The following is a 22327-nucleotide window of genomic DNA, read 5'->3' as shown; positions in this document are numbered from 1 at the left end:
AGTCCCATTAAAGCAAAGAGAGAAGTCGATATACAGTCAAAGAGCTTTATTGAAACAAATAAATTAATAAGTTAGTCACGTGAGTTAGTTTTATCCTCAGCAGATACACATTATTTCTGTATCTCTTTCAAAAAGATCAAACAGAGATGTGAATTATATTAGAAAATACGATAAGAGCCATGTGTCATCAGCAACCAGTCGCTACATCATTTGGAATCGGAAGACTTTGTTAAGGTCAGTATCTTTTTGCTTATTGCTTTGATCAGTTTGTGTTTCATTCGTTTTCAACAACAGCTCCATAAACCTAAAGAGAGCAGTTAAAGGGCAAACGAGCTGGAATGTCAAATGGCAGCAAGTCAGTCAACGATGGATGGCAACGACGTCATCATGAGGAAGAACAGGGTGAAAAGAGAGAGAGAACGTGCACATTGAGTCATGCATAGATTTCGGTCATTTCAGACAATCAAGTTACTGTTTCTCATACTTGGTTTCCTAGACTAGTGCCCCCTAGTGGCCTCAGAGGTAGTTGTGTGGAAGCCATTCTGATCTAATGTGACATGCGTTAAGGAAAGGAGACATGCCTGCAGAGTTTCCTGTGCTGATACAAAGAAATGTCCATGCCTCCAGCCTGCAGATCTGACAGGTGTTCACATACGGCTTGAAAATATTAACGTTGTCATGGAAGACTATAACTGTGCGTTCATAACAACTCTGAGTGCGTTTCGGTCGTCAGATTTTGCAGAAAGAAAAGAGAAAAGAGAAAAGAGCATGGCTATGACGTCTCTATGAAACACTTGTCGTGATATTTAACCGTTTGAGACAGAAAGCCGCACCATGTCAGTCACAGAACGAGGACACAGAAGGCACAAGTCATTTCCTCTCATGTCTTGACTCAAGACTTTACAGTCATTCTTCTAATACTGTGGGGCCGCCACTAACAACAACATGCAGTACAAGGGTCTCACATACATTTTCATAGAGCTTAACATTCCAGGTGACGATGAAATAATGACAGTACTGTTCAATGTAAAGACAAAAAAGAAATGCCTCTAAACAACAACTTTTCATTTAGGCCAAAAGAATACAGCTACGTACCTAGTATTTTCTCTTTGAAACAAACGCGGAAAATGTTCCTAAATGGGTGTACAGTCACTAGATGGAGCGATGCAGTACATTCACTGTGTGAAGTCGAGGCTTGGTTTGATGGAGAAGTGGAGCACCTGAGGTCAACTGGCTTTTCTGAACCAAATCAAAATGAATCACTGTTTCCACTGGACAAACACGGTATGGTTTCCTTCGATGAAGCTGGCAGCAATCGTTTAAAAATGATGAGTTATATAGAAAATGATGAGCGAGGTACAAATATGATGCTTTGTCGTGAGCCGGTGTGTGTGTGTGTGAGAATGAACCTGATCTGCTGCGTGTGGTTGCATTTTGCGTCGTTGGCGGTTTGACGCGACACGAGTGCTACATTTGTTTAAAAGATCATAATCTCATCTACGTATAATGCATTAACTTAAATCCTACAATTCACTTTAACAACAGAGTTAAAAACATAGAAATTTTTTTTTTTTGCTATTATCAAAATCAAGTGTATGAACATAATTACAGTTTATTAAAAAATAAATCAGAAAAATAATAATTTGATTTGCAGAAAAAAAAGGTAATATTGTCAAGTGCTGAAGTATTTAAGTGAAAGAAACTCATCTGTGTGTGTGTGTGTGTGTGTGTTTGTGTTTGCACTCTCCAGTTTTGTCCATGAGCACAGAGCATTGACTGTACATTAAACTGGCAACAACAGTCAGTGACACCGGAGATCGACTCGTCTGTCGTGAAACAGTTAAGGCTCAAAAAAAAAAAAACTCCCGTTTTCTGCAGTGCATGTAACACGTGAGAGGAATCCCTCTCATAGGAAAAGTTGTTAGTGACTGTCCAGACCTGATCTGACACCTGATGTGAGCTGCAAGGAGCAGTGCAGAAACCATGGTTTCTCTACAGAGTTGAGAGGGGGCTGCATGACAAAAAAACAAACGCCTTTCAAACCTTTTGTCTCTATTAAATCCTAACATTCTTTTTTTTTTTTTTGCTTGTGGGCTTGTTGAAGACACTTCATCTGAGGGAAGGGCTTGAAGGTCCAAACAAACAACAATGTACAGTAGATATCAGTCAGTCCAACGCACTCACCGAGCTGTTTTCGTGTGACGAGTTTAGACGCTTAGCGTGGGATTTGCACATTTCAAAAACTCCTTTTGTTTGGGTGCCATGGACATTTGGTGCTTTGGTGAGATTTGGCTCTCAGGCCGGGTCGCGTGTCCGAGTCCAAGTCTGCAGATTGATTTCTGAGTTGACGGCTCCTCTGGTCAGGGAACAAACACACACAGTGTGAGGACCCTATTGTGTGGAGGTTTTTCTTTTCTTAATTTTCTCTCGAGGTGTGAATGTACAATTTTGTTCTCAACGCATTCACCACAGTATAGAATTGTGATGCTATATCCTATGGCTGGTATGTCACCGTCAGTTAAGTCAGTTGATTCAAGCTCGCCACTTTAAAAAAAAAAAAAAAAAAAAAAAAGGTTGACATAATGACGAGAAAACTTTTCTCCAAAAGTTTACAAAACTTTAAAACTCAAAGTCAGATTATCTACAGTCGCAGCTTCAATGTAAGTATAGACATTAAGCATGAGGTGAGTGGGTGAATGTGGTTCAGTAGTCAAGTAATCAAGTGTCCTCTCCATCTCCATGCTCATGTAGTGGTCTGAGGCAGGTGAGCAGCTTTGGCTGAGGCTCTGTCAGCTTTAGTCTGTATCAGCTATGGAAACTCATTCAGAAAAATGGATGAGGATGTAGATTTGAGATGGGAGTGAGGGGAGTGGCTGCTCAGAGAGAGGACTCAGCCAAAGGAAGATGAACTGTGGGGGTTTTTTTTTTTGTTCAGACTGACCCCACAGACCTCTCAGCTCACGGACAGTCCAGGTTGCCGGTGTCGGACTGGGAGATGTTGAGTGTGTTTGCAGAGGGGAACAGGTCTCTTTGGTCCGTGGGGCTGTGGTAGTCGGACGTGAGGTCGGGGTCCAGAAGGGAGGACAGGGTAAACTGGGAGGAGCCTTTCTTTAGGCACTGGGAGTAGAAATTGAGCAGAAGGTCCAACTTGTTCTCTATGGACTGTACCTAAGAAAACACACACACAACAATGACCTTTTTATTTTATTTGTGCTGGAGCTGTTTGATGTGTGGAGACACTGGGCCTCAATGTATTGATTTAAGCGTCTTGTTTAAGCGTCATTTACTAATAAAGCCTACTGGTAGCTGTAAAGAGCTTTTTCTCGTGAGTGTGCAAAAGAGATTTACTTTTGACAGATTGTATATGATTAAACTTGGGTTACCTGTTTCTCCACCTTTACTACACGTCCCATCATGCTCAGCTCATCTAGTGGATCCAGTTCTGGTGGAGTCTTCTCTCCTTTTTCCGGGCGAGTCTTCTTATCGGACTGAACAGCTCCTCGTCCGATTATCTGGTCCACCCTTTTACACAAAGCACCACCTCTCACCATAAGATTTTGCAATGAGACATAAGACTGTAGTGTGTCCATCCATCCATCCATCCATCTTCTACCGCTTTGTCCTCCACATGCGGTAGAAGATGGATGGATGGAGTTCACACAATCCTGCGTCAACCATGCCACATTTCTTTGGTTTCTCGTCCACATTGAAATGAGACGAAACAAACACAGAATTCAAATGTTTTGAATTTTGATGAATGAACAAAAAAAAAAATAACATTAGTAAAACCCACCGCATCTGTAGACTCTTGATGCGGCCCAGCATGTCCAGGTGTCCCGCAGAGTACTGCTCGATGACGTCCTTCACATCGTAGGGACGCAGCGTCTCTTTAAACTTCCTCTTGGCCACGAGGAACTTCAAGATCCTGCACACACGCGCATAAGAAAAAAACAACCTTATTGCTTATGGTGGACGTCGTGGAGCCTCACACCCCCTCATATGGACGTATGATGCAGGACAGTAATGTGATAATAAGATTAATTACAGTCGGTGGGACCTTATCATTCACAAACAGCCCCATAAAGAGAGAAGAGCGACCCCCTTATTTAACCGTGCGTATACATTGTGATGGTGACAACATCTTCCAGAAACATTTGCTTATCAGTTCTTGCTGTTTCAGCAATTAGCATAAACCCACAGTGAAGACACACGCACACACACACATTGTCAGCGCGTCGGCCCTGTTTCTGCTCTTTTGTCAGTGTGACAGCCATGTTGGAGCCACTGGTGGACCACAGCTGCGCCTGCTCCCAGTGTGCACAGCTCATCATCACTCCCCTCAGCCCACTGGGAAAGAATGTTGAACCAGCACTACTGTATCCGCCAAACGCATATCTGAAAACATCCTCCTCTCCGGTCACACGTTAGGCTGGAGAGAGTGAAGGATGTACCAAATATAGTACGAAACGGGAGTGGAGGGAGGGACGTGTCCGTGTTGAGTGGATCATTTGTTTCCTTTCAAATCGTCTATGACGTAGACGAAATGCACCGCGCACAGTTAAGTTGTCAACTCAACATTTGTTTGATTGCATGAAAAAAAATCAAGCTGGCAGAGCTGAAGGAGTTAGCGGAAGGGAGGGGAGTATTTTCTTTTCTTTAACAAGGAAATCCTATCTCTCTCTCCCAGATGACTAAGTCCACTGTAATACTCCCACTCGCATTCACAGGGGGGAAGAAAAGGAATCACATCAAAGGTCTAGGAAGTGAAAGAGTGAGAAGGTAACATGTACTCACATCATCAAAAATACACAACTGCACACACGCCAAAACAGAATGCCACAAATGCAAATCTCAGTACACACTCACACACGCTAATATGTAACACAAACACACACCAACTAAGCACGAGTAAGTGAAACCTGAACCCGTAAGAGGGGTCATTTTCTGAAATAACCACTGTAACCTTTGTCCACAGGCCCTGCAGCGCTTGCATTTACCAAAGCCACACACGACTGGCACCACAACGAAGGAAAGAATAGGAGAAGGAGCAGGTAAAGGAGAAGAGGAGCGAGAGGTGGAGGAGGAGGAGTAGCGTTCTACAGCTGGTGCTGTAGCAGCTGTCAGCGCCCGCGTTCCCCTAGCACAGCACTCTGGGTTTCTTGATGACTCCTGCATTTGAGGTATTTTGTAGGCGATCTTTTTTATTCTGCAGGTAGATGCAGATTTCTTTTGCCAGGGTGGGTCTCAGGTGCAGGTAAAGCAAAAGGCTGGGGCTAGTGGTTTGTTTCCAATCCTCCAAGGGTTTCTATAAAACGCTGATTCCTTCTTAGTCGATGAAGTGTCTTTTATTATACGCGGCCTGAGTGAGAGAACTTCCAGCAACTGGGCAACAGTCACTGGCAGTGGTTGAGCACAGCTGGCTCTGCTCACTGAAAGACACTGTTCCTTCCTGATGTTCGAAGGTTGAGATGTAGAAACGCACCGGGCCAACGGAGAGACAGGAAGTGTCAAAATGCTTGCAGAACTGGAGCCAATGCAGTCTTTCTTGCAGTTCAGCAAACGTGAATCCCTGAGCGTTTCCAATGGCAACGGTTTATCTGAGACTTAAAAATGACTTTAATGCTGACACATATGCTAGTTGGGCCAAGTACAGTGAACCATTACAGGGGCTATAGCTACCAGCTAAGTGAGGAGAAGTTAATGAACAAGTTCAATCATTCCTGCAGAGGAATGCACTGCGTAATCACCGTGTTTCAAAAATATTACAGCTGAAACACGAGAAAAAGTGATGACGCTGACCAAAGATCAAACAGTTATTAATAAGTAAGTAAGCATGTTCAAACTACCTATTTAATAAAGGAGACTTGCCATGCACGACTGCAAACGAGCAGAAATGTTGTTTTTGTGCAGTATTGGATTTTCACAGTAGAGAGAGGCTTGTTTTACCGTCCTCCTCCTCCTCCTCCTCCTCTTCTTCTTCTTCTTCTTCTTCTTCTTCTCTTGCTTCCCAATACCTGCCCTAAACGTGCATTCATAAACAGAACGCCGTGTGCACGGATCCAGACAGCTGAGAAACTGCATTCATCTCTCCAAAGTGAAGTCTCAGCACTAAAGGCTGCTGTGCAATCCTGTGTTTCACAGACATCAGTTGGAGAAGTTTTGGAAGACGCCACACGAGTACGTGCATGTGTGTGTGAGTGTGTGAGTTAGTACAGTGAAGCACCTGCTGTTTACACACCTGCACTATCTATAGGAACTCCCTCTCTTCTATTGTCTGCGGCACAGAGCAGCTGAGGTCAGACCGAGCTGCTGAGTCAAGTGCAAAGCTGAGGGAGGATCATATAATATCCTATCAGCGGCACAACAGTGGAAGGGAAAATATACTCGGCTGTTTGTCCATTGAGGAGGAAGCCGGTTTTTCATGTTCAAACGCACCTGGTTACTTGACAGTAAGTCCACGTGATGTGAATGGATGGTGTTTATATGTTCTGCTCACACAAATTAAGGGAACACCTAAATCACACAAGTGAAAACTTGATGAACAAATAAAATAATTCCAGCTGAAAATCTTCACTGGCATAAACTGTATGATTCTTTGACAAGGAAATAAAGTAGCGTCCATCAGTGGCTGGATTTAAAATCAAACAGAGAATCAAAGACTCTGTTGAACACGTCACCCAAAAACGAATTTCCTGAGATAAATGTGTTACATGTGTCTCATTCCCACAACAACAATAACATGGACAAAAAGTCAATGTCACAGTCACTTCCTTCAAAGAAAAGAATAATAATTTGTTTCTGTCAAGTTTTAATAGTAAAATATTAGAATGGATATAATGTGAATTAAAACAGCAGCAGCATCATAATGATTTTAACTTTATTCTTCATTTGAAACCTTAACTTAACTTAACTTAACTTAAGTGTCGCCTTAATCCTTTAGCTTTTACCCAAAACAGCATTCCTACTGAACCACCCCAAGCACAAACTAAAAGCAGCAGAAACTCCAGGGTATGAAAGGCATTTGCTTCACCTTTCGGTCAGGGCTAGTGGACATGCAGCCAGTGGGAGTCTCAGCTCAGACCCACAACTATGTGAGGAATGAATAAAATGCCAAAACAATCCTAAAGATGTCACATGAAACAAGTTATCATGTGGTATCATTCAAACACTAACAAAAAATTATTCTTAAATAAATAAATAAATAACACAACACAACACAAGAATGTAAGTAGATCAAGTAGAGTCACTGCAACCATACAAAAATAAAAGAAACATTTCCTGTGACGCAGAGTATGTGGGAGTGGCGGGTACATGGCTGGAGGTCAACTGTCTGAAGGGGTACAAGACTGTGAATTTTAAGAACCACTGCTCGAGATCTTTTAATGACATACTTTAAAAATCCACTTTATTATCCACTTTAGGACCCTTTTTCTGGCATAAACACTGACCTAGATGGGACCAGTAGTCCTCATGGAGACCAAAACCTAATAAAGTCCTAATAGGACCAGATCATCACTAACCTTGACCTAACTACTGAGGTTAAAGCCTCATAAGGACCAGGTTTTGGTCCTGAAAAAGGTCAGAAAGAGGTAACAGACACAAGTACACACAAACCCACTCTCCTTGATTATGAATATAAGTACATTGTTTTCACGTAAAACAAGAACCTGCCCTTAAGCGTCTCTGTGAATAATTATGTTTACGGTCAGAAATGTGACCGCTCACAGTTGCTGAATAACAGAAAAAGAAGCCAAAGCTGACAGCACATCTGCTGTTATTAGCGTCGTCTCTGTCCAAACCGTGTATCGTATGTCTCTACACATAGTCGTACTGAACTGTGATCATATGTTACATATTTCTGAGCATGTGCTTTTGTGTGTGTGTGTGTGTGTGTGTGTGTGCTCTCTCAGAGGCAATCCCATCATAGCTACCTTTCACATCACTGGCCTGAATGAGCTGGGCTTTCTGAGGGACAAGGTCACATGGGAAAACTAACCCTTCCTCTGCACGAGGGCTCAGTTACCTCTCCTAAGTGGACATTTCCACGCTGTCAGCTAAATCTGCACACGCCAGCTTCTAAATGGAGGAGCAGCATGTTCGCCTATTATTGCAGGCTGTAAATACCAGGAGAATTGCCCATTGTCTGAATACACACGCAGGGGGATGTTTGTGAGGCCAAAGTGCGCTTGTTTTGCTCATCATCACCTCCGGTTTGCACTAAGAGGTGGAGATGTGACGTGACAGCTGGAAACATTTGTATTTCCTGCTCAATGTAAAGACGAAAAGATTCTTTTTTTTTTCTCTTTAATGATATCTTATTATTTGGTAAAAGCCTGTAGATCATACTCTGCCTGTCAGAAGAGATCAAAATTATATTTAAATCAAGATTTAAACCGCATTGTTTAGACTTTAGACACATTACATACAATTATTATACCAATCTTCAATGTGGTTGGATACAGGCAATTTGAATTGTTTATAATGTCTGTCAACAACTGTTACCTCCCTTTTTAAATGATATGTATTTATTTTTATTACAATTGTAATATAGAATAGCTATAACGCTAATAGTATGGTAAGGATTTTGTAAAAAAGTAATATTATGTTAATCTTATTTCTATACTATTCCCCACATAATAGTTTGGTAATTACAGTGGGCAATTTGTGTGTGGGACATGAAGGAATTTAATTTATAATATGGCAATAATCAATTTTCATGTAAAGATATTGCATTGATAGTAGTAATAGTAATTCTCTATTAGCTGAATATACCTTTGAAAATACCACAGTATTACTGTGAGTTATTTAGTTATTACCAAGCTGGAACTTGCATTGGAAATAAAATCAATACTTTAATATTACAAAATAAATACCACCTCTATTACTATGTTTTACATAAGTTTAACATAAAGTGGTGCTTTATCAGAGAATTCTTGGTTTAATTTTTTTTTTCGCATTTGGATTAAATACAGATTACGTGGTGGGAACATTGATGGTTTATAGACAGCTGTACAACGTGTGTACAGTTGTGTGTACACTTTCCTCAAGATCATGTGGAACAATAATCAAATTTAAAAGACTACCTAGAAAAAATATACCGAAGAAATACAGGATGGAAATATGATGATGTAGACTTCCCACCTGTACTGTTTTGGTTTCTTTTCGTTTTGTTGTAGGAGTAACATGAATGTCAGACCGTTGTTTTTTTTCCTATATGGGTGAATATATTATTTTCTTCAATTTAATTTGGATATAGACTGCAGGATACGCTCAGTAATATTAGAACAGCTTATAATATAAAAATAAAAAAACTGAAAGGGGGGAAGGCCTCTTCTGCCTTTTCCTTTTTTGGGGCCGCAAAGATTTAAAGGAAATGTTTGACAATTTCTGTTTTTCTTTCTTTCATTTTTGCTTTTTAATATCATGTTCAAAATGTGAAAAATGGTCAAACTCACCTGACAGCTCGTATAAGTGTCTTCACAGCTGGGATCACCTCCTCCATGGCCACATCACAATATGGTTTGTCTTCCACGCTGTCCTCGCCAAGCCCCTCTACGAGACCAAGGTATATGGAAGTCATTCAAAGATACTGGTACGCAGCAAAGAGTCTTGTGAGTGTTGATGAAAAGTGTTGCCTACCATCAGCCGGGGGCCGTGGCTTGAGGCGAAGCGACGTGCGAAAGCGTGTGCGGTCATTAAAGCTCCAGCTCTTCTGGACCTTTCCTGGACTGGTGACTTCTGGAACGTTCTCCTGGCTGGGAGAGCGTCGGACCCCGGAGCCCGGAGGCTGTGGCGACGCCTTGTTTCGAATGGTTTGGGACGATCGGGAATTGTTCATCCGGATACGATCGCGGAAGCCCATTTTACCGCTGGCAGGTGAAAACATAAAACAGTCAAACATCTGTGAGGCCATGGCAGTTTTTTTTTCTGAATGATCACAATGTCCGTGCCTTTGACCTTCATGGGAAAACTAAACTGTGTAATCCTGGGGGAGGTTAAGGGAAACAGCAGAGGGCCGGCCTGAGCTTGTTAGAAAAGAAGTTGTTAGTAAAGGTGATGTGACACAACAAATTGGTCCCTGATTTTTACAAAAACGTCTTTACTGAGACAAACAAACTTAACACGAACCAAACAGATATGTTTTTGACTCCAGACTAGCTGACTTATCGAGGAGGAAGTGAGGTTCTACTTCTGACATGCACTTCATTCAGCAAAATCAGACCTGATTCAAGACCTGCAGTACTGCTGGGATCGCATTCCACCCACCATCAGACCCAGATACACTTCCTTTATCCCTCCAACCATGTGGATAAGCATCAAAATATCGGCTTCAACGAGCAGCCGTACAAAAAGCACCTCATTGAGCACTTTAGCGACTCACTACAACCATGGCTCAGTAAAGCTCTCTCCGACATACTCTGCTAACTCTCACTAACCTCTCTGCAGCCACTTACATGTTACTCACTGTCACAGATCTGTAAGGAAATGCAAATGTCATGCACCACAGAGCAATTCCAGACGCAGTTGTTCACTCGTACATGTTCTTTTTTTTACGATGATATACTCTTTGTTGTGCGTGTGTTATAGCAGGCCATTTAAATTAAAAATTTAAATAGTGTGAGAGGATGTTAATAGAAACACCATAACATACGAGCAGGCTGAAATGTTTCAGGTGGAATGGAGGAAAGGTGGGGGTGGAGGGTGGGGATAGAGCGAAAACACCTTTGCATGCAAATAAATGATTTGGGCGCATTCAGCACCGTAACTCGGCTCAGTCGTTCCAAATCATTGAAAGAATATCGCATGCAACGGAGGCTTTGTTGCCCTTTAAAAACCTTTTAAAGCACAAACTGACTGATTGGATAGAAAAGGCCCATGTGACTTATATGAAACAGAACAACATGCTGAATCATTCAGTTTCTGAAAGGTCGACGCTCACTTTTTTTTTTTTAGATGTCTGATGGAAGTAAAAGACTATAAGTCACAGTCGTAACGATTGCTGTCATGTTTTAAACACATGGTTTCATTGTAACTTCAAGCCAAAGCAATGAAATTCAGCCGTATCTTCAGCACTCAAAAAAAAACAACCTCACTCAAGCATTTGTGGACTTGAGCATTGTGCCTATTAAAGGTTTTGGATTAATCCATCACTGCAAATAAGCCAACTGTCACAGCACAGGCCCACAAAGGTTTGAGGGTTTCAGGCAAAGAGATAAGAACGTGTAGGAAGGGGGTGGGGGGGAGTGGTGTTATTGATCTGTGACGTTTTAGCGTGCCCCGTGCACAGGCTTGTTGCCGTGGATACCTCTGCTTGCGACCGGCGTGAATCCGGAAGAAACCCCGCTTTTTAGAGAGCAGTTGACTGGGGACACACACAAGGCAGAGGGAGAGAGGGTGAGGGGAAGCGAGGAATGGAAGGAGTGGGTGAAGGCGGATGAGAAGTTCTCAGACTCAACCTGGGTACATGGTGAACCAATGAGAAGTAAAGATAGAGGGGGGAAGGACCAGGGAATGAGAGTGAGGTCAGGTGGAAGGGTGAAGTGTAACATCTCCATAGTCCAAATAGCCGTTTCTTGTTTCTTCAACTTAACAAAAACAGATACTGTGCTTCCAAGAGGCATTTTGGATTACGGAGACATGCTTAGTGACGAATGAAGAAGAAGGTTTTGATCATTGGTGGGGGGGAAGGATCATGCCAAGGTCGTTACCCGAGTATATTCATCAGGACATCCCATTAAACGTCATGGTTTCAGAGCAGCTCCTCAAATCAAGGATATTCTACCAGTAGCAGCATATTATCAATAAACACCACTGCACTTCTCATGTCTAATGCATGCACAAGTCCATTTTACATTACCAGTCACTTAACAAATACAGGAAATTCACACTTGTTATGGACATCCTGGCAACAACAAACACAGCTCATGAAGAACAAACCTGCACGGAACTTCTGCCTTCCTGAGAACAGGTGGAGGATGGAGGATGGATGGCATAGAAAAAGACACAATGGATGTAAAGGGGAAGAAGGGAGGAAGACAGGAAGAGGAAATTGGTGAGTGAACAACGGGAGGTGGTGGAGATGGTGAGGGTATGAGCGAAGCAGACAGAAATGCAGAAAGCAGGGGGTCCTGCAACACAGTGGTCTCAGATTAGATGTTAGTGAAATACTGTTACACACGAAACACGACCATGCAGAAAGCTCCGGAAGCAGTCAGCCTTGAGGTTTTGCTAAGAGTGCATGTGTTGAATATGTCCTCCTGTATGTCCTTGCCGTGTGTGAGCATGAGTTTGTTTCTGCCACCTGGATGTACTGCGAGGCTGTGGTGGTGGCGGTGTGCATACCTGTCCCCCGACAGATAGGGGGAGCTGTAGGGCCGCAGCCCAGACAGCAGCGTGTGGTAGGAGTTGGGGAGAACCTTCTTGGTATTGCGCTGTCGCTGGAGGTGACTGAACAGTAGAGTCAGTTCTCTGACACCCCACGTGCACAAATAAACCAGAAACAAACAAAAAAACAACAAAAAAAAAAACATGACAAATCAACAAAAAAAAAACAATAAATAATGAACACCTCACAAAAAGGCCAAATCAATGGTCCAAAAACTCAAAAGAAGAGGGATACGTGAGGAAAATAAGAGAATGCTAAACTTTGAGTCTAAGTTATTGAAAGGTGACTTGACTTTAATGTGAAACGTGTTCTCTCATGTTCCTCTCCTTTTAAGCAAACAAAACAATTAGTCAAATTAATATAAAAAAATGAATGCAAAATATGAGAAACCACTGCGTAGAACAAAAGTAATGACAATAGACTTAAAATGGTAACACTTTACATCACAGTGGAGTTATGACATGTAATATTATGGCAATACCAATCTTATTAATGATGTATATGATACCATGGTATTTCCAAAGTAATATCTATGTAATAACATGGTGATGAGAATTACCATAGGCTACATGTCAATACCTTCCAATCCATTCCAATCCAACTTTATTTATAAAGCACTTTAAAGACAACACTGTTGGCCAAAGTGCTGTTCACAGACATGACAAATAAAAAGGTTTGGGAATCAAATGACTGTATAATTAAGTTGAAATTCACACTCCCTTAAGCCTCATTTACATTTCCCATTGTTATTGCCAATATCTTACTTACTAAAGTGATTACTACTGTATAGAAATAAGAAGAAATCACCATAATATGGTTTCCCATGTTACAAAATAATCACCATACTCTTGTGACTGTACAGTAAAGTGCTACCATTTAATTCCGAAATAATAATCTTAGGGAAATGGACAGTACTGCTTTCTGTCAAAACCACCACTGCCCACAAATGAAAATAACATAATAACATAAATGTATGAGCAGATGAATTTTTGGCGGTTGACTATTATCTCTGTCTTCATTTATTATACAATAGAAACATAACGACAAGTTTGAGATTCGAGATGTGAGCGCCTACCTGAACGAGGGCAGCATGCTGTCGTAGAAGTACCATGTAGCCGTGAGATAGGAGTGTTTGGCATCTGTGGAGTAGAGCCGCCACGCAGCCTGAACAAAGCCACAAAACAGAAGACGTTCAGAAACAACCCGCCCGGAACAACTCCACATCAAATAAAGATATGAATGAATCTCACTGTGGTCATCACCTGTATCAGGTTGGCAGCAGGCATCCTCCTTTTCTCAAAATGCTTCTGTCGGTGCTGCTCTTGAACCTTCAGGGCAAAACCTGACCCTAGAATTCCCTGTGGGTTAGAGGCAAACTTTAAGTCAACACTGACCAAGCAAACAGGGTACGCCAATGAATAATGAATAAATAAATAAGATCTTGGGGGACGTACAGCAGGCAGAGCAAAGAAAGAGACTCCAAGAAGAGCAAAGCCTGCAGCAAGGAGTCGTCCCTGCCACGTACGAGGGGTTTTATCACCATAGCCAATAGTCGTGAGAGTGATCTAGAAGAGAAGATACACACACACACACACACAATGTAATGTCACCTATCCAGAGCAAGTGTCCCTAAAATGTAAACCATAAAGCAGAGCTTTTAACTATAAACTTGTGTCAATAAGATTCAAAGCGCTGTCAAATCAGCTCACACAATGCTGATAAGTATCTCAGTGTTACGACGACACAAATTGAGCAGAATTGAGTTGGTATGAATAAAAACACAAAAAAGGCATCCACAGGAAGTTTCAGAAGTGAATTCTACTGCTCGCTCAAAAAGCTCAGACATTCAGCGGTTACACACTGCATCTTTAAGAAGGTGAGATTTAAGTTAAGGTAAGATTGAGGTTTGGGTAAGAGTCGGGGATTTCAAATGTGATGTGGATGAACTCCATGGTTCACTGGGTTCAGGTTTGTTCTTTTACTGTATGTAGTAAGAAAGACTTCAGGAAATGAAAAAAAATGAAAAAGGAAATAATGTAATTTCCTCTAAAGTCAAAGCGACAGAACTGTTTGTGTGTGAGAGACTTTGTGCCCATTATGCAATACTCACAGTCCCCCACCAGAGGGAGTCTGCATAGGTATTGAAGTCTGTGTTGTTGTCTTTCTCTGCCAGGTAGACGAGGAAGGAGGCAAAGATCAGCACCAGGAAACCGATGTACCAAGCTGTAATCAACTCCTGAGAGAACATGAGAGGAGGTATCAATTACAGCTGAACAGCATCTTTACATCATCATACCCTCTGTTGTTAACACTGATTATCATTAATGATTCAATTCCCATCATCCATCATCATCATCATCACATCTGGACCGCACAGTTCTGCTTAAACAGCTGACGCATCAGTTCATCATCACATCTGCACTGTGATCTGCAGCACATGCTGTACACCAACACCTGACTGTCAAACATGAGCACAGTGTCCACAGTATGTCCTCACTGAGAGTAAACACTACAAACAAACCAAAAAAAAAACAACAGAAATCAGTGTGAGAGCATGCACTGCAAATACACACAACACACACAAACACACCACAAACACAAACAACACAATCAATGTCTGTGCGAGTCGTCAATAAATGTAAATCCTCCTCAGCTATAAACCAGACAACGGTGAGAAAAAAGAGGCTCTCGATTCCCACCTTGCTGTGAGCGTAAACCACCGAGCCCAGTAGTTTCCACGTGCCTCCGCGCCGGTCCATACGAACCATGCGTAAAATCTGCAGGAAGCGCATGCTTCGCAAAGCTGAGGTGGCAAAGATGTTGCCCTGCGTTCCTGCAGCGATCACCGCCAGTGACGCCACAAATACTATCAAGTCTGCGGGGACGGAGAGAGGACTGATGATGAGGTGGTTTCACAGTTTAGTTTTCACACAGAGAATAAACATAAACAAACACATTCACACACACACACACACAGAGCCGGCATAGTGCACTGTATATGAATAAAAACCCACACATGGGCGCTTTACTCCACTGAACAAATGAACATACCTTATAATATAATAATAGTTAGACAGAGCAGACGTGTCAAATCTAATGATCTGTAATGTAACAGTGTTTGGTTTAATTGACCTTTTTCTGTATTTATTACTTTTATTACCATTTAGTATAATGTATTACTATACTACTATACTAATACTGAGTATTTTATTTTATTTTATTTTCTTGCAAATCTTGCTTGCAAGACCATGCTATATAGTGTTTTATTACTTGTTATTATTATTATTATGTGTCAGTCTTGTTGTCGTCCACAGGACTGTGCGACACTCACACACACACACACACACACAAATACTAACCTATGACACAGAAGGGCTTTCTGGCAAATCTCAGCCGCCCCTGCCATCCTCGGTATCGGCAGCAGCAGCCCGCCGCCCAGATCCTGATGAAGTACTCGGAACCGAACACCACAATCATGACAAACTCCTACCAACACAAACACACACACACACACACACACACACACATAGACAAAAGAGGACAGGTCATGTGACAAGTGAGTGCAGCATTTACAGGCAGATCAAACATTAATGTTGTGGAGGATCATGTGAGTGTGGCAGCATACATTTATATGAAGTATGTCACGTGCAATGAAGATTAAACTTCATTCATTATCTACTGCTTTATCGTCAAAATAAGGGGGAAAATCAAATGTTGAGGCATCAAATATGTGATTCATTTTTAAGGCATGAACATACATCCCTCTGTGAGTAAATGCTCTTAATTTCACACAAATATCTACTCATGTGTATATTCTTCACATGATTGACATGTGGCCCTTCACTACCACGCCTCCATTTTAACACACAAGAATTGTACTGTATATTTTAGGTTTAAAAGTAACAACGATTTATTTCATACATAAGATTTCATTAAAAGATCAAAATAGGGATGCACGATATTACCGGCACGATATTGGCTTTAAAATAGTATTATTGGCTAACGATAAACACACCGATGTATGACTAATGACTAAAATAGTAAGCTGAAAAAGCTGCTCCCTCCTTGACTTCTATGCTAGCGCCCCCGACAGCTGTTATAGTTTTGTTGCTTGTTTAATTTTGCACAATAGAGATATTTTATATCCACATGTGCTGCGACATTTGTATGAAAAATATTGTGTTCATTTGACGACAGAAGAGACTAAACCTCTGCAGCTGGGCGACAATGATATATGTATATGTATCGGTATCGGTATCAGTTATCGGCCCAGGCACTTTTGGTATATCGGGTAAAAGTCAAATATGGCGCATCCCTACATCAACATCCTAAAGCTTATACCATAACAGTCAAAGGCCATTAACACAACACTCAGTCAGTCTCGTCTTTATTACGGGCAGTTTAAGGTGCACTGAATGTCATTAGAGTGAATGACCGTGTAAGTTAAGTCCACTAATGGGTGACTGCCTGCTAATGGTCGGCTGATTGATGGAAATAGTGAACAGAGTGAAAGCAGACCATTAAATAACATGCAAAGAAGAGCAAGGTGGGAAGAGAGGGGAGAACGGGCAATTTAGAGATGACAAGTCAGGTTAAGGAAGGAGAGAGCAAGTGTCCATTACCTAAAGTACAGTAGGAGGAGGAGGAGAGATTATGGGATAGCTATTAAGGTTAGTGGATTGTGGCTGAGACTTCCTGCACAGTCAACAACACCTGAATCCTCGCACCTGCGCTCCTCGCTGTCAGTGCTTCCCGTGGCAAACATAACAATAGCACGTGAGCACATGCAGATGCACTGCACTACATGAGCGGTTGTGTGTGTGTGTGAGTGGAAAAGCATGAAAATAGATGCTGATGTAGTCATCAGTGTGTGTGTGTGTGTGTGTGTGTGTGCGTGAGAGAGAGAGGCGAGGTTTTACCAGTATGAAGAGGCCTTGATTGGCAAACTTCTGGTGTTCAGGGATGGTGGAGAATACAGACAACACCAAGCAGCTGAAAACCAGCAGAAATCTGAAAGACACACATACACACACACACACAGAGTCAATAAACAAATTACAAAATACACACAATAGAAATAAGAAGCCTTACATTAATCCCTTAAGAGAAGGGCGCAAATGAACAAAATAAAAGTCATTAAAATATGCCTTGTTCATTCTCTGAATGATTAACCAACTGAGAAAAAGTAAATTATAAATAAACAGGAAGAAATTTGTTGATCCATGACCAAATGAAAACTCAGCACGCTCACTAATATTCTTAGTTGGCATAAGAATCCGAAGAATGGAACCAAATTCAGTTTTGTCTGTATCTGTATGCAAGTAAACTGACACAAAGCCAAACACAGTGGACACATATCTACCTGAAAATAAACCTTATTATGTTATTATAATATATAAAATAAAATAAAGAAAAACTACTATGAAGAGGTTAATCATTAAGTCTGACTGTCTGTTTTATATGTTAAATTATATATATATATATGTTTTACTACTTAGATCGAATAGACAGACACTTAACATTGTGATAAACATAGAAACTGCTAGTGAGACTTTAAATCCATCTTAAATGTAGCTAAAACAAATGTTATTATTTTTTCATTAGAATTATTTAATATGATCTGTTGTCTATGTTTGAGTTGTGTCTTCTTCTCCTTGGCCTATGCGTTTTTATTTCTTTATTTATTTACTTATTATGTTTTATGTAATTTTAATGTTCCTGTGCAGCATGTTGGGCAACTGTGAGGTTTTTAAATGTGCTCTATAAACACACACTTTTCACCTGTAGAACAGACGACAGTAAATCTCTGCCGTGACAGCAATAGCCACTTCAGTTTGAGAACTACTCCAGAATAAAATACAACATAAATTTTCCTAAGTTGTCGTATGTTCTCGGCACTCTCGCGTTCGTATAAACACTTCTCTTCAGCGAAACGGAGATGTGACGAGAAGTCTCTGCACTGTCGCCCTCGATAATCAGGTGCAGCACAAGACGGACGTGAGCATAGTTTACACTTTGTGTTCAGCAAAGCACTTGAAAGCAGTTCTGTGAGAGACTTCTTCAAACTGTGCAGTTCTCTGTCTGAAAGACTAAAGACGATGCATACAGTAAAAACAATCACGTTAGGTAAGACACGCAACTAAAAAGAACTATGTTCCCACTAATGAGGTAACCACCCCACCATGTCCCTCTTCATCTGTGGAAAAAGTTATTGTTAGACGTTGTTTCAGTGGACGTGTCTATGGCAAGGTTAAAAAGAGCTTTAGTGTTCAGGAGACAGCAGAAGAGATTATATGTGTTAACTTATCTCTTTTTATTTAGTAGCTATTGGTCAGAAACAGGAGAATAGAGAGTGGTGATAAGGGGTAACGGTGAACAGATTTGATGTAACAAAACGTCAAAAGGTATAATTACTCTAAAACTGTACGAGTTCTGATCTACATTTTCTAAATTTCTCTACGACAGCATGACCGTCTCATATCTGTGTCAGCAGGTCATATCTAAATGTAAAGTATCCCAGTAAAACGACTAAACTTATTCATTTGCCATTATTCCTCACGTACGACACCTTTAAAGCGGCTCAGCAAAAAGAACCAAAGCACCCGAACAAAGGATCTACGACCGGAGATCAATTGCAAGAGGACAGACTGTACAAAACATAAAATTAGAGCCGAGAGACATGAGGCAGAAAAGAGTTGCACCCAAACGCACAGTGAGGCTGCCTGTTCTCTGTGCCATGTGAATCCAGAGAGATGGGATAAGCCAGGTGGCAGCTGCATGTCCAGCTGGTCTACATGTCAGAGACCAAAGTCAGAGAGCACTTGTTGGACACTAAACTGATTCTTGTGGCCTCGCACAGACGTCCCCTTTCAACGCGATAAGTGAAATCAAAAGCATCTCATTGGAAAAAAAATTGTGAATAATGAAGCAACTGTGCAGGCGAGCGGCTGCACTGGGAAACATGGAAATATCGGACCGAAAGAAAGAGAAGAAATGTGGAATACACAAACAGAAGACCACATTCATCAGTATTGATTGAACAGAGGAGGAAACAATAAGAAAGACCCGCACCCTCAGGGTCAAATCAGTTGAGTAACCAAGTGAAATGATATACTATATGTAACCTTGCATCAGCTTTACACCACTAATGACAGAGGACAACAGGAAGGAAGGACGTGAGTGGTGTCCAGGACGGTGTGGATGTTTCCTGCAACTTAGAGACGGCTGTCCTGAAAAGTCTGGTTTCTGTTGTCGCTTCATAGAGTGCATGGTGTCAATAATCAGGAATAGACAACAGAGTCAACTTAAGATGACCAGAAAGACACTGGACACCAAGTGTGACTAGTGTGAAAAGTGTGAACAGTCACCGCTTAATTACTACTGTACGCTTCCTCAGCGCAGTGATGTGTGCAAGGAGGAGAGTTTGTGCTCACGCCACAGTGGAGTCGCTCGGAAAAAACGCACTTTAGATGACTTTCCACAAACAATGCATTTCAGTCGTTCATCAGCAGAGCAATATGCTGACTAACGCGGCTGTCTTTTTCCCCTCAATTGACTGAAACCACTGTATGGCTTTCAATAAGAAGGAGATGCACTGGGGCAGCATCTCAGGTGCTTTATGACAGGAGACACGTTACAGCACAGATAGCCGGATCGACAGCTTGGCAGTTTTCACAAAATGCCGACACAACATTCCCGCACAGAAGTGAGTTTTCAGAGCAACTCTGCATTTACCTGGAAACAATCCCCGATATACAGTAAAAACCAAAAAACGCCTGTGCGCAGCCAGTGTGCATAAACAAAGAGTAGATTTTTGTAGGGTGTCACGTAACAAAAGCTCAGCTAATCCAGACCACAAACCACAAACAGACCTCAAATCACACATGACACACGGCTGTAAAATACCACTCACCCCCATCTATGTTCAAGTCCTCCACTCAAGTAAATGCTGCTCTGTAGGCTTTAATAATCAAGCGACACTGAATATATGTATACAGTATGACCAGTGCTATTAAAGGTACAGGAGGCAGGATATTTTGGGCGCTATCGATCAATTATTCCATAACAACCTTTTAGACCAGACCTCTGTACCTCCAATATGTCTTTGACTTAGACTTTGACCAATCAGAGGACAGCTCAGAGAGAAGAGTGCAGCAGTATAATATCATGTATACCAACTAGGGATGGGAAGGTACCACTTTTTTGTGTCCAATACCAATACTGATATCAAAAACTCTATCTGCTGATACAGATCATTTGTCCAATACAGTCAATTTAGACCATTTATGAACTATGAAGCTGTTAACAACCATTACAAAGACATAATTCCCCAACTGTATAACAAATGTTGTTGTTTTATTGACATTTTTTACAGTCTGTGACGAGTGAACCATGAGATACAAAAGATTTTTGCGCCCTGTGTATCGGATTTTGCATTTTTATATTTCCTATATCCGATCTAGAGATTTTGACCAGTATCGGACCCATACTGACCGATACCGACACCCATCCCTAATGCCACCTGCCGTAAAACACCAAAGCAGGAGATTGCGATTACAAAAAAGAAGAAGTAAAAAGAGGGTGACACTATTGGAGTTTAAATTAATGTTTAAAAACCCTTTTATGTTTAAGATATACAGCCTAGAAGCACATCAGACTGTGTAGTCTAGAGTAGGAAACTCTTGAGTGCCTTAGATCCACTTTGAATGCCACATCAGAAAAATATGTGTTTCAGATTTTTCACCATGGATGTCAAAGATACAAACAAACATGCGGCTTGTCACCTGTTAGGGTGACAGAAGCACAATGAGTGTTCAACCTTGTGTGACGTGGGAGAGTGAATAAATAATGGCGTCATCTTTGTGGTTTTCTGAGGGTGTGCAGATGAGAAGGCACGCAGGGTGTCATGCAATATTAGTTTGACCTTGAGTTTTGTCATTTAGACTTGACAGTCCCAACGGGAATCAGTTTTAATACATCTTTCTTTCAGCTATAGCTCATCATGTGGAGTTAAGTGACTTGGGAACACCCGCTAAAATGATGCATATCTGTACATATCTGTTAGGATGTCTAAAGGGGATAAGGAACGAAAAAATGAACAAATACATCAATCTTTAAAGAGAAAAATCCACCAAATAGTTCTCAAGAGGACATCAGAAGAAGCTCAGACTTGTGTGGTTTACAGTTCTGCATCAATTGGAAAAGGTCGAACATTCATTATTTGGGATGTAGACAGGAGACAAAGTGAACATCATGATCGGAGACGTCATCACAATATAGTGCAGATCCAGCACTTGTAAAAAGACAGACATTGGTTGATAGAAGTCAGGCCCGCTGGAGGTTTACTGCAAGGCTGTCTGTGTTAATAATGGCTGCAGAACTTCTTTAGAAAGGATAATGCATGCTCTGCTATATACACAAAGTTTTCTCCAAGATATGGCCGAGAGTAATTTGTCTCACGGACGCAAGAGAATCAAGAAGATGCAAGCAAGAAAGAAAGAAGTACAGTACAGTAAAGTAGAGTACCTCTCCTTTAAAACAATAACTGATCACTGTTACAAACCACATGCCTTTGTATATACTGTATAAAGTGCACATATACTTTGGCTGAAGGCATGTAAAGCTCCAGAGGGCCATTGGGCTGCTGGTGGGGCAGACAACAAACAAATGCACAGCAGGCTGCAGGGCGAGCTGACTGCTTGTAATGTACGTTGAACTGGATGCTCTTACTGCTGTTTTCCTGTAAACTTATAAGTGAAAAGGAAGATCTCACATTACTGAAAATACTGAAGTGAGATAAATAGCTATTACCAGTGCTAATGAACATATATGACACTGTGTAGAGGCTACATTACACCGTGTGAGGTCAGCACTCAGTCGGACAGAGAGAGGCAGAGCAGGAATGTGGGAGAATGCACATTTTATTCAATCTTCGCTGGATGA

At 41.4% G+C, this 22327-nt stretch overlaps 1 protein-coding gene across 4 annotated transcripts in view; it reads right to left on the bottom strand.

Moving 5' to 3' along the window:
* Window positions 1-1575: 1575 nt before the first annotated feature.
* LOC122786444 (potassium voltage-gated channel subfamily KQT member 4) overlaps window positions 1576-22327 on the bottom strand; it is a 42998-nt gene continuing 22246 nt past the window's right edge. The window contains exons 2-15 of one of the 4 annotated variants that reach the window (XM_044052745.1): window positions 17305-17395; window positions 15745-15871; window positions 15085-15260; window positions 14496-14621; window positions 13840-13950; window positions 13648-13743; window positions 13461-13549; window positions 12343-12468; window positions 11306-11362; window positions 9640-9869; window positions 9456-9552; window positions 3794-3925; window positions 3384-3522; window positions 1576-3168 (exon numbers count right to left, since the gene is read on the bottom strand). In XM_044052745.1, coding sequence (XP_043908680.1) covers window positions 2959-3168; window positions 3384-3522; window positions 3794-3925; window positions 9456-9552; window positions 9640-9869; window positions 11306-11362; window positions 12343-12468; window positions 13461-13549; window positions 13648-13743; window positions 13840-13950; window positions 14496-14621; window positions 15085-15260; window positions 15745-15871; window positions 17305-17395 — 1807 coding nt within the window. In that variant the 3' untranslated portion in view covers window positions 1576-2958. The remainder of the gene's footprint in view (window positions 3169-3383; window positions 3523-3793; window positions 3926-9455; window positions 9553-9639; window positions 9870-11305; window positions 11363-12342; window positions 12469-13460; window positions 13550-13647; window positions 13744-13839; window positions 13951-14495; window positions 14622-15084; window positions 15261-15744; window positions 15872-17304; window positions 17396-22327) is intronic. The other 3 variants (XM_044052746.1, XM_044052747.1, XM_044052748.1) reach the window with 3 other exon arrangements.

The sequence above is a fragment of the Solea senegalensis genome, linkage group LG20, assembly GCF_019176455.1.
Source record: "Solea senegalensis isolate Sse05_10M linkage group LG20, IFAPA_SoseM_1, whole genome shotgun sequence".
In the NCBI taxonomy this organism is placed as follows: Eukaryota; Metazoa; Chordata; class Actinopteri; order Pleuronectiformes; family Soleidae; genus Solea; species Solea senegalensis.
The sequence above is the reverse complement of the archived record's forward strand: the minus strand, read 5'-3'. Positions and strand labels throughout refer to the sequence as shown.